We start from the raw sequence: 15,531 nt of genomic DNA, 5'->3' as shown, positions 1-15,531 counted from the left end.
GACCCTGCTCAAGTGGCCCCCTGGAACTCTTTTGAGTCACCACCCTCCCCCCATTTTCCTCTTCTCTGGCCACTCCTCTCATGGAGCAAGTGACAGTAAGGGAGAGATGGTCTGGAGAGGGTGTAACGAAGGTGCAGCCCATACCTCTGACCCTAAAAAAGAAAACCAGCTCCCTCTCTCAGGAACGAACAGGTCCTGGGGTGGGAAACAAGGCCTTGGCCTCTAGAACTGGCCTGGCTTATAGTTACACAGGAGGTGAAAGGAATGTTAGGACCTAAGTCCATGGGGATCAAGGGATAATTAACCCTGGGGACATCCCTAAAGTAGGCTCCCCAGGACTCCTACCTGACAAGAGCGCTCCTCACCCCCTCTTGCTCTGAACCACATGCCACATCTTTTAAGTCCCTGCTGTACACAGGGTCCCTGCAGGCCTATAACCTGAAGACTTCATCCCACCTTGGTGCCCCCCCTGGCTGCCCAGCACACACAGGCCGTCTTTGGGTCTCACACATGTCCCACCGACTCAGAAGCCTCAACCAGTGAAGGTTTTGTTTTGAACTAATGGTAGGGAGGGTTGGTTTGGGTTTTTTTAATTGTTGCTGGCTGATTTTTTTTAGGTCTTTTTTTTTTCTCTATTCACCTTTTTTTTTTTTTCTTGTCTTCACAAAGCCTGGCCATCAGGCCCCCTGTGGGCTTTTCCAGAAAGGTGAGTCTAAGTTGAGGAAAGAGGTGCTCCTTTTCTTGAGGGCTTGGGAGGTGGAAGAGGAAAAAAGGTGAACAGGTGGAGGGTTGGGTCTTGGCCACTGGGTTTATACCATGTGAATTAAAAGCTGTTGCCAATTTCTCATCCTCAGGCCTGAAGCCGGTCTTGCAGAGAGGTCGGAGTGGGCATTGGATGACAGAACTCTGGGTCATGCAGAGTGCTGGGGAGCCAGGAGTCTCAACCCTGGCCTGTCAGGAGAAGCTCCTGGACTCTGCTCTACCCTGTTGACCATTGGTTGGAGGGTGTCCCTGCCGAGGTGAAGAAATGCAGCTGCTAGCTCTTGAACAACCTTAAAACCTCACAAGCTTCAGGGCCCCAGAAGAATCTCCTAATCTCACAACGTACCCGTTGTTGCATCCTAGAATTTAAAACCTGAAACTGTTGGGCTCAAGGAAACCTGGGGGTTTCAAAGCCCTGCACCAAGGAAGGCAGGGTCCCCGCTCGCCAGCTTTGTGATTTGCAGCAAGTTGCTTGGCTACTTCATGCCTCACCGCTGTCCCCATCTGTATAACACCCATTTTGACAAGATGGACCTCAAAGGGCTGTGTGGTAAGGAGTGATTATTACCGTTTGTGAGAAGAATTCAGCACTATGTCTGGCACATGGAAAAATCCAAAATAAATGTCAGCTACAGGGATGATGGCAGATACTTGGAGTCCTGAAACCTTGGAAACTGAGAAGTTTTTTAAGTAGAAGGTCACAAAGGCCGAGGGCCTCAAAAGCATCCATCCACAGTGTCCCTGACTACAAGGGGTTGGGGTTCCAGGGGCCCTGTGGGTTCCATAAGGATGGATGCATTAATACTGGGGACCTGGCTGGGACATTCCTTGTAGGGTGGCCTCTGGGTCAGAACTCTCAGCCCTAAGACATGACAAGACAAGACTTTTCTCCATTTCCTCAGTCAGTGGATTCTGGGAGCCAGTGATTCTCAGACTCTTTGACTCTGTTAATTGTGGGGGGTGGGGAGGGACTACCTGCTTTTTTTTTCCTCCATGAAGTAACTTCCATGCCCCTTACCCTCTGCGGAAAGATGAGTTGCAAGCGTGTCCAGAGTTCCAGGTCCCCGGGCAGTAAGAGCGGTGATGATCATATCAATTCCACCTAAGGGGAAACTGAGGCCTGGAGCAGGACAAAGCCTCTGGAACCCCAGCCCTATTCCATTTCTTTCTCTGATGTTCCCTGTCCCATCTCACTCCCACAATTGTGTCTCTGCCCACCTGGGATGCCCCTGTGACTTATTAGAGTTCTTTTTCCCTGGGTTTTTTTTTCTGACTCTATACACTTTTGTTTAAAAACCTGTGGTTTCTCATGAGCCCTGTTATCTCATTGATACCTCTCACCTCTGTGGTGAGGGGAAGAAATCATATTTTCAGATGACTCGTAAAGGGCAAAGAAAAAACCCAAAATTTCAAATTTTCCGTTTAAGTCTCATAATCAAGAAGAGGAGAAACAGAGCGAGCAAGCGAGAGAGAGAGAGAAAACTATGAGAACCCCCCCCAACCCTGTGATTATCAGCACACACACTCATCAAAAAAAAATTGGATTATTAGAAGAGAGAGGTCTGTGGCTTCCACACCGTGGTTTTTCTTCTCGGTATAAAAGCAAAGTTGTTTTTGATATGTGACAGTTTCCCACAAGCCAGACTGATCCTTTTCTGTCAGTCCACTTCATCAAGGTGAGTGTCCCTGCCCTCTCCATCCAGATGCAGGTCCAATGGAGGAGATTGCAGTGAGGTAGGCACTGGGGGGTCAGGGGCCCTCCGGTAAAGTCAAGATGCACACAGCTACTGTGCTCCCAGTCAGGTAAGGTATTTTTTACAATAATAATAGTAATAATAAATGCCAGAAGACTGATAGGAAAAATATTTCATCGGTGCTTGGCAGAGGCAAAGGTAAACAAATTAATTGATATGTAGATTGATAGGATTTTTTAAATATGTTAACTGCCAGTCTTTATGAATTTCAGAGCTTTGAACAACTTGAAACACTGTCCAGGTATAACTGGACATTTCAGCTGTATCTCTTGCATCTCCTCGTCTCTTCTCTCTCCCCGTCTCCCATTCCTCTCTTCTCTTTGCTCACCCCATCTCACTCTCTTCATGTTTCTCTACCCCTCTGTTTCTGTTTCCCTGGCACTCAGACTCTCTGTCCCTCTTTCTCTGGCTCTGACCATCTTCCCTGTCTCCATCTCCTCCATGTCCACCATATTCCGACTGTCTTCTTTCCTACATCTTTCTCCCCACCACCTCTCCTGCTCTCTTGCCTCACCTTCCCCCACCTGCCTTCCCACCCAGAACCCAGGCCACAGCTTTGTACCATTGGTGCTTAATAATAGTGCGTTGAGTAACATCAATGACGACCTTTATATTTTACGAGAATGGGCATCAGTTTTGTTTACCCCAATGGAAGGAGGACTGTAAGCTGTCAGGTCAGGCTGAGCGCTTAACTGAACTCGTGCTTGTGCCACATGAGGGGAGACCCTCCTGGGAGGCACTTCCCTCCACTGTCAACCGTGGTTTAGTTGTGTGGTCCTACCCCAGAAATGTGTGTGTGTGTGTGTGTGTGTGTGTGTGATTCCAGAGTTCATGTCCAAAAACAGCAGGCCACTTGGGGCTGGGATGAGCTCATCTCTGTAGGTTTAGCAAATGCTCATTAAGTGTTAGATGTTAGGGTTTTTTTTCACCAAATTAGAATCACACTATCTATTCCTGTTCCTGCTTTATTCAACTAATAGGAACATTTTTGTAGGTCACTAAAAATTGTTTCAATATATGATCTTTCATGGCTGTCAAGACTGTTATCACATTGCCATGAACCATGATTGGTTCAGCCAAATGCCAATTATTGGACATTCAGGTTGTTTCTCATTTGTCCCCATAATCATCCCTGATTAGTTCTTTGGAGTCCTGAAAATGGAGTTGCTGACCCAAAGGGTATGTGCATTTTTAAGGTTTCTGACCGTCTCTGCAAATTGTTGTTCCAAAAGTTTGTTCCATTTTATGCTCTCTCTACTCAAGCTAACCCTGGGTGGGTATTATCATATTTTAATCCTTTCTCAACAGGTAAGAAAAAATATTACCACATTGTTGGCATTTGTATTCTTTGAATACTTATAGTGTTTATTGACCATTTGTACTTTTTGAAAAAGTTGGTCATGTCCTTAATCCTAATAGGGTGTTCATCTTTTTTTCATACTGATTTGTCACAGTTCCTTATTGAGATGTTAACCTTCTATCAGATATATATATAGCAAATGTTTTCCCCTAGTTCATCCTTTGCTTCTTCTATTTGTTTAGTATTTTGTGACGCTTATGACATTTTTATACAGTCAAATAGTTTAGTCTTTTCTTCTGTGCTTACTGTCTCTGGTTTTGTGCTTAGAAAGTCCTTTCCCACTTGAAAACAAGATAAATATTCACCTGTGTTGGCTTCTAGTTTTTTCTATGGCTTCATTTTTTCCATTTACTGTAAAGGTTATGAGTGTGGGTACTGGAGCCAGACTGTCTGGGACAAACCCAGCCTCACCCCAAGCCATCTGTGTGATTTTCTTAGCCAGGCATTTAACCTCTCTGTACCTCCATTTCCTCATATATACTGTGATTATAATAGTACCTACCTCAAAGGGCCATGGTGAAGATAAAATCTATTAACCACGTTAAGTGTTTTGTATAACACCTGGCATATGGTAAACCCCAACATTAGGTATCATTATTTATCTCTTTAATAGATCTAGTATTTATTTTGGGGCCTATGATAGTGGTAACATTCAAAGTGGACAGGAGGGGTTGGTGGGAAAATGGACTGATTATTCATTCAATAACTTATTTTTCTCTTAATTATCCCAGAAACATTTGCTAAATAATCCATTGTCACCCAGCTTGCAGTGCCACATTCATCACAGACTCAGTCCCCTCTAGACATTGGTCTGTGTCTACACTTTCTATTCTGTTCTGTTTTTCTGTGTCTGTTCTTGTACCAGGGCCACATGCTTGGCTGGATGTTGCTTTGCAATACAATATAGTACCTGGTCATAAGCCTTCAGCATCTTGCCTTCGTTGTTCCTTGTTATTTTAGGCAGCATTCGTTCCTCCAGCCAGAGACCACCAACTGTTCTTATTTGGAGCCCCTTTCTCCCACACCACCTCAGTTCTCTGTCTCTCTGTGATGTTTCTGTCTCCCTTGTCCTTTCTCTGCTGCTCATTCTGTCTCCCTCTTTGCATGCATTCCTCTGACATTCTGCTCCTGTGGGGTCCTCTCCCCCCTGCTCTTTCACTCTGTTGTTCCTTCTCTCCACATCTCTCACTCATTCCCTCTTTCTCTGTCTCTTTCCCACCTCATGTCTCTCCCATCTCTCTCTGTATCTCCTATTCTCTGTGTCTTTCTATTCCCCTATGTTTATCTGCTTCTCTCTGTTTCTGTCTCTGTCTCTATGTATCTATCTCTCAGCCAGTACCCAGATAGAGGGGCAGTTGTTGACTCGAAGCACTTCAGACCCTTAAGAACTTAACCAGACACAAAGCAAAAAGGTCCTAGCTCTCATCTCCTCCACACCTCTCCCCGTCCCCAGTGTGCAGAGGGGCAAAGTGAAGCCCAGAGATGAGTGGGAGGACTTCTTCCAAGACCTCACACAGAGGCAGTGGCAGAGTTGAGACCCAAGGTCTGATGTCAGGACTCTCAGTGGGACCCTGCTTCCATCTCTCCTCCTACCCCCCACCATGAGCCTCAGTTTTCCCCTCAATACCTTTGAGGAGAGGAGGGGGACCAGGGCTGCCTGCCAGCTGCTACCATTCCCCCTTTTTTTCACAAGTTGAACCCTCACACAGGCAAGAGGCTTCACGGTCCCAGTGTGGCACCCAGTCTCACAAAAGCTAGTCCGGGTGGGGTCCCAACACCAAAGGGTAATGATACTGGAGGGTTGTAAGTCAGTTGGTCTGGCTGTGATCAGAGCTCAGCCATGTCCCCAGAGTTGGTACTGGTTCTGGGAACCTCTATCCAAGGGCTCCTCCCAAGAGCCTAGTGGTAGGTTTTCTACTGGCCAAGGCCAGGGCTTTTCCTGCTCGCTACCATGAGGTCCTAGCCAAAGGCATGCCACCTTCTACCTCCCCCCATTTCCCTCCCATTCTCTAGTTGAGTGGCTGTGAGTTTGGGAACACTGTCCCAGAATGGACGGGGACACTGAGGCCTTGTGGATGTCCATCCTGATGACTGATGTTTTGTATCATCTTTGGAAGATGGGTACCTTTTTATACAGGAGCCTGGGGAGAGTTACAGCCAGTTAGTGGCAGAGCCTGGCCCCAGGCTGGGAGAAGAGGGGATGAGTCTGGCCCTCCTGCTTTCACAGGCCTTAGGAGGGAGGCTTGCTGCAATTCCACATCTGGTAGGTGGGAGGCCCTATGTAATAGGGAGCTTTGTGTGCTTCGGGGAGTTCCAGCGAGTTTGGACACCAGGGGCATTGGCCTTCACATACTAAGAAGTTGGACCCGTGGACCTCACAGGGTCTGTGGGTTTGAGATTCTAGGATCCTGTGAATCAAAGAAATTATATTCTATGATTCTGAGGTTCTAGTGTAGTATTGTTGGGAGACCCTAAAAATCCCAGTATCTCTGGGGTCTGCATGGTACTCCCCAAATATCAGACCTTGGGCCTCGCCATGGCCCAGGAAGGGCCAGGTCTACAGAGCCAAGGGCTTGCCATGGTGGCCAAATGGATGTCACTCACCACATCCGCCAGCACCCACGTCACCCCACCTAGGCCAGGAAGGCTGTAGGGTGGGCCAGTCAATTCTCGGAATGAAACCTGTGGGGTGGGGGATCTGCCCCCTTCTCTTCCTCCTTGGTGCTGATGAAGCCCAGCGCATCCGGCAGCCATGACGTCAATGACGGAAAAAACTGGGGAAGTTGGGGGCTGTGACAATAGGGCCCAGATACAGACCCCGATATGAAAACACAATCTGTGTCCCAGAAACATCCTTCATGCAGCTTCTGAGAAACAGTCAGAAAGGGACGCCCCAACAGACAGTGCAGGAAGCCAGCTGCCCAACCCGGCCTTCCAGGTACCCCCCTCACCAGACCATATCCATATGTCCTTTGTGAGAATTTATCTATGCTTCCCTGAGTTAGACATGTTCCTGATATGCCTGGGGAGGAGACAGCTTATAAGCTCTGGCCAAGTGTCCAGGCAGCTTCAGAAGTGACCACAGGCCAACTATGTGGGCCAGGCCAGACTGGTGGGAAACATCCACTCACTTAGCAAAATCAGTATTAGTTTACTCAGGCTGCTGTAACAAAGTTACCACAAACTGGAGGGCTTGTAGAACAGAAATGTATCATGGTTCTGGAGTCTAGAAGTCTGAGATCAAGGTGTCAGCAGGGTAGGCTCCCTCTAAGGGAGAATCTGTTTGTGCCTGTGTCCCAGCTTCTGGTGCCTTGCTGGCAGTCTTTGGCGTTCCTTGGCTTCTGCTCCATCATGCCGATCTCCACCACCATTCATTCCCTCACCTCTTCACGGTCACCTATGTTCTATCAGGCCCTCATTCCGAGCCTACGCAGACCCCAGCTGCTGATTCTTGTGTGATGCTCTAACCCTCAAGAGACTGAGGGGTTTAATACCTGGATTCTCACCCACACCTTGCTCAGCACTCCCGTGAGCTAAAAGCAAAGAAAGGAAGAACAACTGCTCCCCCAAAACCTGCCTTGTGCTGGCCTGGGCTGCTGTCAGCAGCTGTGTGCCCAACCCGGTGCTGTGAGGTGGGGTGGGGAGTGGCACACATGCACACCCACACACTGACCAATAGCAGGGGGCTATGTACACATGCACAATTTCTGGACAAAGAAGGGCATTTTCAATTCACCATGGGACTGTAAATTGCTGCACCTGGGTGTCTCCTTCAGTAGAACAGACGTTGGATTAGGCAGTCTCTTCCAGCTCTGGCTTCCTCTCAGACTGAGATTGCAGAATTCTGAGAAACTGAAGCCCTGCCCATTGGGGAAGTGTATGATTCTGGAGCTCAGCAAATGGGCCTGGGGCCATTATGGAGGGCTTTCTGGATAGGACATGGGTAGGGGAAGAGGAGGAAGAGTGGATGCTCCAGGAAGGCCAAATAGCACTAGAAAGACTTGGAGGCAGGCTTAGGGAACAGAGATTGAGGTAAACAATGGTGAGTAGAGGCGCTCCTCCAGGTCTCGGCTAAAGAGAATCCATCTCTCCTCCTCTCTGCCACCTGCCATGTCAGCTCCATGCAGGGCAGGAACCCAGAGATGATTACAGCCAGCCCCTGCCTGAGCTCTAGACTCCTGTACTCAGCTGGCCACTCAGTATTTCCACTTGCATGTCCAAGGCCAGACTCTTCATGTCCATTCATACCTGGATCACCACCACCAACCCCGCTCCCCCACCTCCTCCATCACAGGTAATGTCAACTCTGCCCTTTCAGCTGCCCAGGCCAATACCCTCTCTCACCCCCCACATCCAGGCTGCCAGCAGATTCTCCTGATTCCACTTTCAAAACACATTCAGAACTCACTCACTTCTCACCATCTCCACTGCTGCCATCCTGGTCTGTGCCACCACTGTTGCCAACCTGGACTGTTGCAGAAGCCTCACTAGTCCCCCTGCTTTTGCCTTTCTAGAACCTGTCCCTCTCACACCCCTCCACTCCCAGACATGCTCAAGTCACTGGGGTAAAATAATACTACCAAAAAAGTCAAGAGACCAGCCCCAGTGGGACTGGCAAAAGTCGTGTGGCTTGTGCAGGGTTCAGGGAAGACCAAAGGACCAAAGCTTGGACACAAGCCTCAAGTGGTGGGGGGAAAGAGCTGAGACCTGCCCTGAGGCCCCCAAAACCACTTGGAGTCCCCCACCGTCCTTATGAGGACACATCCACACCAGGGCTGTGCCAGTGCATGCAGGCGAGATGTGTGCCAGACCCATGTATGGTGAATGTCTGCACATGGGGCATGAGCAGAAACACATATGCCTGTGTTCCCTGCACCAATGTGTGTGTGCATGCACACATGATCAGAGCTGGGGTCCAGTGTAGGCCCTTTGGGACATGCCCCAGACACTGCCTGCCGTGACCAGAGTGGGTGTCCACGTGGTTCAGGTGGTTGAGTATTTCCCACACACCCCCAGCACAAATGTAACTCCTTCCCTTCTGTGTCCCCACAGCCTGTCCTGGGACAAGAACCCAATGCCCAACCCCAGGCCAACCAAGCCCTCGGCCCCTTCCTTGGTGCTCGACCCATCCCCAGGAATCTCACCCAACTGGAGGGCTGCACCCAAAGCCTCAGACCTGCTGGGGGCCAAAGGCCTGGGAGCAACCTTCCAGGGTCGGGACCTCCGAGGTGGGGCCCATGCCTCTTCCTCCACCTCCTTGAACCCCATGCCAACATCGCAACTGCAGGTGAGGCCCAGGGCCCAGGATGGGACAGGCAGGGTGGGGCACCTGGGCCTACAGGTGCGACCTTTACTGTGGCACTGGGTGGGGGGCCCAGCTGGGGCACAGGAAGTGGTTTTCTGGGTCCCAAGCAAGTCTGTGCCTTATGCAGATGTTACAGGGCCAAGAAAGTCCCCACTTAGCAGGTCTCAGAATTCAAGGCTCTCCCTAACCTCCCAATCCCTGTCTCAGGAGAGGAGACCTTATCATGGTACCACAGGCACCACCATGTGTTGCCATCTCCTTGTGACAGAGGAAAGGGCTGGAGCCCAAGGAGGTGAGGTGACAGGGTTGACTGAGTACAGCTCTGCCACTTATTAGCTGTTTGATCTTCAATAAGTCACTCAGCCTCCCTGAGCCTCAGTTTCCACATATGTAAAATGGAGATGGTCATTGTACCTGGCATGTGGGATTGTATGAATTAGACATGAAGAGCAGTGAGGATAAGGATGGCATCTCACCCACCTGCCTTCTCCCCCCAGCTGCCCACAGTGCCCCTAGTCATGGTGGCACCCTCCGGGGCACGGCTGGGCTCCTCGCCCCACTTGCAGGCACTCCTCCAGGACAGGCCACACTTCATGCACCAGGTACCGACCCCAAATGGGCAGGGAGAAGGGAATAGGTTGGAGCACTGGGGAGGGGCCTTTCTGAACCATGGCTGATATGTGCCCCCAGCTCTCAACAGTGGATGCCCATGCCCGGACTCCCATGCTGCAGGTGCGCCCATTGGACAGCCCAGCTATGATCAGCCTCCCGCCACCCGCCACTGCCACTGGAGTCTTCTCCCTCAAGGCTCAGCCTGGCCTGCCACCTGGTAATACCACACACCACAGCTCTACAGAACCCCAGAGCCCACAAATCCTTGAATGCGAGCAGCATAGGCTGCTCAATCGCAGCCCTCAGGAGGTTGACAAGTCAGGTCTTATCATCTTGGAAACTCCAACCTCCAAAAAATGTCAGATTTAGAACCTTAAAGATACAGAATGTCAAAATCACAGAACCACAGAGCTTTGCAAAGTTAGTCAAAATATCAGCACTTGAGAATGACAGTCTTTGAGCTGTTCCACCAGAAGCCTTGGACAGTAGGGACACCAGAGTCCCCTGGGAGTCAGGGCCTGCAGGGCTCAAAGGGAGGCTCAAAATGACAGGCTTGTCCCACCCTCAGGGATCAATGTGGCCAGCCTGGAGTGGGTATCCAGGGAGCCAGCACTGCTCTGCACCTTTCCGAGCCCCAGCGCACCCAGGAAAGACAGGTCAGTGGGCAGGGCTGGGAAGGACCCTTGCCCTGGCATCCCCTCCCCTGACACTCTGTGTCCCCCTAGCACCTTTTCGACTGTGCCCCAGAGCTCCTATTCACTGCTGGCAAATGGTGTCTGCAAGTGGCCTGGATGTGAGAAGGTCTTTGAGGAGCCAGAGGACTTCCTCAAGTGAGTGATGCAGACTCATTTCAGTCCTGGGGAGGATTTGTGGGAGGAGGTCTGGGGTACAAGTCTCAACTCAGGCCTCATCCCAATAGGTAAGATGAAAGGCAAAAGCTAGGACTGTGGGTTCAAACCCTGGCTCTTTCACTCACTGGCTATGTGACTTTGAGCAAGTTACTTAGTTTCTCTGGGCCTCAGATCCCTCATCTGTATAATGGGGCATCATAATAGGGGCATGTACTATTAAACTCCATTTTACAGATAAAGAAACTAAGGCTAAAGAAGTTAAGTGTCTTAATCAAGATCACCCAGTTGCTAAGGGACAGAGCTAGGATTTGAACCTAGGAAGCCAGGCTCCAAAATCCACACTCTTAACTGCTTTGCCCTGCTACCCCTCATGTCAACACAGCAGTCCCAGCTTCTCACAATGGCTATTGCCACCTCCCCTCAGCCCCGTCTCTCTCTCTCTCTCTCTCTCTCTCTCTCTCTCTCTCTCTCTCTCTCTCTCTCTCTCTCACACACACATACACACACACTTTCTCCAACTATAACCAACTATCAGCAGCAACTCAATGAGTGCATCCTGTCCTCTTCCTGACCAGGCCTTTACACAGGCTGCTCCCTCCACCTGGAAGGCCTTTCCTGCTCTCATCTACCTGGTACACTTTCAGCTCACCACCCTTCCAACACCATCTCCAACACCGTGGCTGGGCTTGAGTGGCAAGCTCAGGCCTGGTACACAGTGGATGCCAAATAGCATGTGTTGAGGGAATAACAGGGAAACTGAGATAGAGGGGAGGGAGGCTGAGGCTCTGAGCCCTTCCCACTCAGAACAGTAAGCCAGGTGGCGAGGCCTGCCACAGTCACCTACATGGAATCTTCCCCCTTCCTAGGCACTGCCAGGTGGACCATCTGCTGGATGAGAAGGGCAGAGCGCAATGTCTCCTCCAGAGGGAGGTAGTGCAGTCTCTAGAGCAGCAGGTGATGCAGTGGGGTGGGCAGTGGTTGCGGGATGGTGGGCAAACCTTATGTCCACCCTGTGCCAGGAGCTAGTCTCACTCAGGATGGGGGATGGCATAAAGGAAGGAAGGAAGGAGGCAGGGCATCCCAGGCAAGACCATAAACTGGGCAAAGCTGTGATGAAAACAAACCAGGTTAAAGCTTCACTTTGTGCCCACACTCACAGCTGCTGCTAGAGAAGGAGAAGCTGAGCGCTATGCAGGCCCACCTGGCTGGGAAGATGGCCCTGACTACGGCTCCATCCACGGTGAGCCACCAAGGCCCATGGATAGCACAGAGCTGCTGGGGAGGCAGGCAGGGCAGGGGTCCTGCAGGATGCAGGGTACCTATCCTTGCACCCAAGCCCTGGAATATCGGGGCCCCTGTCCCCAGCTCCAAATATGCCCCAACCTGGGAACCTGTCTCTTCCTGTTACAACCCTCTGACCCTAATATCCCAAAACATTGTCATCTTCAGTTTTCAAAGCAACAGCAAATAACCGAACACATACTGAACACAGACTGTGCACTGCTGGCAAGACTGGCTATAACTCTCAGGGCCCAGTGCAAAATGAAAATGCAGGGCTCAAATTTTAAGATGAAGACCTCAGAGCATTAAACAAAGGGTGGGGCCCTGTGGGACTGCACGCCCATGCAGCCAGCCCTGGGTACCAGGCTCTGTTTCTGAGCACTCTGCTAGTATTATTTAATCCTCATTATGCCACTGTAAGATGTTTATTACCATCATCCCCAGTTCACAGATGAGAAAAACTGAGGCCAGGGAAGCTTAGGTGACTTTCCCAAGAGGAGCCAAATTCAACCCCAGCTCATGGCCCCAGCATTGATGCACTGCACACACATGTACCACACACATGTCCACACCAGCATTCTAGAAAATACAGCTCGTGTTGCTTCATGGGATTCCACAGCAGACAGGAATGGAGAAGAGGGTACCCTTGCTTTTAAAAATACTTATTTAAAATTAAAGTGGAAAGTCTGTAATTAGCACTCACAATATAGGTAGTCACAGGGAAGGCAGTACAGCACAGAGAAGATAAGTAATGACTCGAAAGCATCTTACTATGCTTATGTACAGTGGGGGGGATGAGGACTTGATAATATAGGTGACTGTTGAAACCACAATGTCGTTCATGTAAAACCTTTGTAAGATTGTATATCAATGATACTTTAATTTAAAAAAAGAAGAAAGTTAAAGTGGAAAGTTTAAGCCTCTGAGACACCACACTGCCTTCTGCCCCAGGCATCATCTGACAAGGGCTCCTGCTACACTGGATCAGCAGGCACCCCAAGCACAGCCCCCATACCAGGCTGGCCCAGCCCCCAGGCCTCTGATAGCCTGTTTGCTGTGCGGAGGCACCTCTGGGGCAGCCATGGAAACAGCACATTCCCAGGTAAGAATGGTCCCTGCTCTACATGGCACCCCCAAACCCCTAATCCCCCAACTGGCCCAGGGGAGAGGGGGACAGAAAGGAGCTCCCTACTGCTATTCCCCACCAACAACACCCAGCCCTTGGAAAATGCATCTGCTTGCAGAAGCTTCCTCTCAGAACTTCCACAGCCTGCCACCCCCATTATTGTTTCTAACATCTGGTCCTGCCTTCCCTGGGGATGGGGCTCACTCCCTCTGGGCTTCAGCTACTCCATTTGGCCATCAGAAGGGAAACTAGCTAATTAATTTCCAGGAACTCTATCCCCACCCCAAGGAAAAGTGGGGTGATTTGCCCAAGCTCACCAATCCACCACTACCCACAAGGCCTGGGCTGTGGGCTTAACAAGGATTAGAGGTGTCATCCTGGTTTTGCCATGTAACCAACTACACCCCTTTGGTATGCAAGTTACTTCACTTCTTTTAAACCTCATGGAGAATAAGCCCCATTTCGGTGGGAGTAGTGCAAAGAGTAAATGGTAGAATTTATGTAAATTCTCAGTGCGGTAACTGTGACGGTATAAACCTACATTAGCCCTGAGAGCACTGGCAGGTGGGAGAGGGAGCAAGGAGCTCCCAGATGGGGTCTGATTCTTCCCCCACCCCCAGAGTTCTTCCACAACATGGACTACTTCAAGTTCCACAACATGCGGCCCCCTTTCACCTATGCCACCCTCATCCGCTGGGTAAGCAGAGCAGCTCAGGCCAAGGTGAAGGAAGAGAAAGGGGGTGGGACCTACCTCCCAAACTCCTGGCCTCCCTCTCAGCAACCTCAGGGCAGGCTCCTGCATGAACAAACCCATTCCTCATACTGACTTCACCCCAGACCTGCCCCGAACCCAAACCTAAACCACCAGGCTGGCCAGTGCAAGCAAAATTCTGGCCCCAAACCTACCCACTTCCTGACGTCCACCTCAATCCCTCCTGGTCCTGTAAAACAGCCCAAAAACTAACCTGATCTCTGCCCCTTGCCCTAACCTCACCCCAGGTATTACCCTACGTCCTTTCCCAGCCCACAAGTACCCCAGAACGTCAACACATCCTCTGGTGGGACCCAGTTCCTGACCCCTCCCTTCCTTTAACACCTATCTGAACTTTTCCTGCCAGCCTAACACCTTCATCTGAGTCCCCCTAATGCCTTCCCAGAACCTCCACCAGAGCTGGCCCAGTCTTCCTCCTCAGTCCACACCTAACCCCTATGTGATGTCACGTATTCCCCTACATGGCCCCATCCTGACCTGGAACCTCAAATGCAGCCTTCACCACTGATGCTTAACTTAATCCCATTCCTAAATCCAAACAAATTCCCTGACCCCTCGCCTCGCTCTGCACCCAAATTTAGCCCATAACCTTACATGACTACACACAACTAGCCTCAGCTCCACCACAGCTAACCTCGTTCTTGACCCTGACACTAACCACATTCCTGACACACCAAATAACTAGAGAGCTGAGAGTGACCTCATGCCACCCCATCCCTCACCCCTCAACCTGCTCAAGTTCACCCCCAGCCCAACCCTTAACCAACCCCTTCCCTGACCTTTAAACTCTGCCTGGCCCTTTACCCCTTCCAAATCCTTAAGATGACCCCACTCCTGGCCCATAACCTTCCCAAACCCTGAAACCTGTACATAGAAGCCCAGCTCCAGTTCCATCCCAGACCCTCAAGCTAACCACAGCCCCACCCTGAACCAGACCCACTGTCATCGTGGCCCTGATCCACTACCTAAACCCTGCCTAGCCAACCCCACCCCACTTCTAACCCTGTCTCTGATCCATCACCCCACGCTGTTTCCCTCCTTCCCTTCCCCTGCCCTCACAGTTCCTCCCATGTCACACAGCCCGGGGTGGGCCATGGCCCTCTCAGCCTGACTGTGGGGGAGTGGCTCCCCTCACCCCCACATCCCCACACTCTCTATCCTCCAGGCCATCCTGGAGGCTCCTGAGAAGCAGCGGACACTCAATGAGATCTACCACTGGTTCACACGCATGTTTGCCTTCTTCAGAAACCATCCTGCCACCTGGAAGGTGAGCTCCTCTGGAAGTGGCAATGGCTTGGAGGGCCCCAAATGCCACCAGAGTGTTGGGCTAAGCTCAGAAGTGGGCAGACCTGAGGCTGGGCTGTAGGCATGTTGAGAAGGGGCAAGCGGTTAGGTTTTGGTGGGGCCTCTGACCTCAGAAGATGACCGCCAAGCCACTCCCCTGCCCCTGGCCTGACTGGCTGGTCCCTCTTTCACAGAACGCCATCCGCCACAACCTGAGCCTGCACAAGTGCTTCGTGCGAGTGGAGAGTGAGAAGGGGGCTGTGTGGACCGTGGACGAGTTCGAGTTCCGCAAGAAGAGAAGCCAGAGGCCCAGCAGGTGTTCCAACCCCACACCAGGCTCCTGACCACAAAATCAAGAAAGATGGACAGGGGCCAAAATGGGGGGCAGAAGCAGCTGGGGATAGGGGTAACAGGCCTGGTCGTG

The 15,531-nt window shown here is 50.9% G+C and overlaps 1 protein-coding gene across 1 annotated transcript; it reads left to right on the top strand.

Moving 5' to 3' along the window:
* The first annotated feature begins 5,780 nt into the window (after nt 1-5,780).
* FOXP3 (forkhead box P3) lies at nt 5,781-15,451 on the top strand. Its single transcript, XM_036996348.2, has 11 exons — nt 5,781-9,163; nt 9,679-9,783; nt 9,872-10,010; nt 10,362-10,449; nt 10,519-10,623; nt 11,511-11,598; nt 11,804-11,884; nt 12,877-13,027; nt 13,672-13,748; nt 14,989-15,090; nt 15,302-15,451. Exons 1-11 carry the CDS (start codon nt 8,813-8,815, stop codon nt 15,449-15,451), a joined length of 1,437 nt encoding a protein of 478 aa, XP_036852243.1. The 5' UTR covers nt 5,781-8,812.
* The last annotated feature ends 80 nt before the right edge of the window (nt 15,452-15,531 follow it).

This window comes from Manis javanica, chromosome X (assembly GCF_040802235.1).
Source record: "Manis javanica isolate MJ-LG chromosome X, MJ_LKY, whole genome shotgun sequence".
NCBI classification, from domain to species: domain Eukaryota; kingdom Metazoa; phylum Chordata; class Mammalia; order Pholidota; family Manidae; genus Manis; species Manis javanica.
Note: the sequence above shows the minus strand (reverse complement) of the source record. Positions and strands in the feature narration are given on the sequence as shown.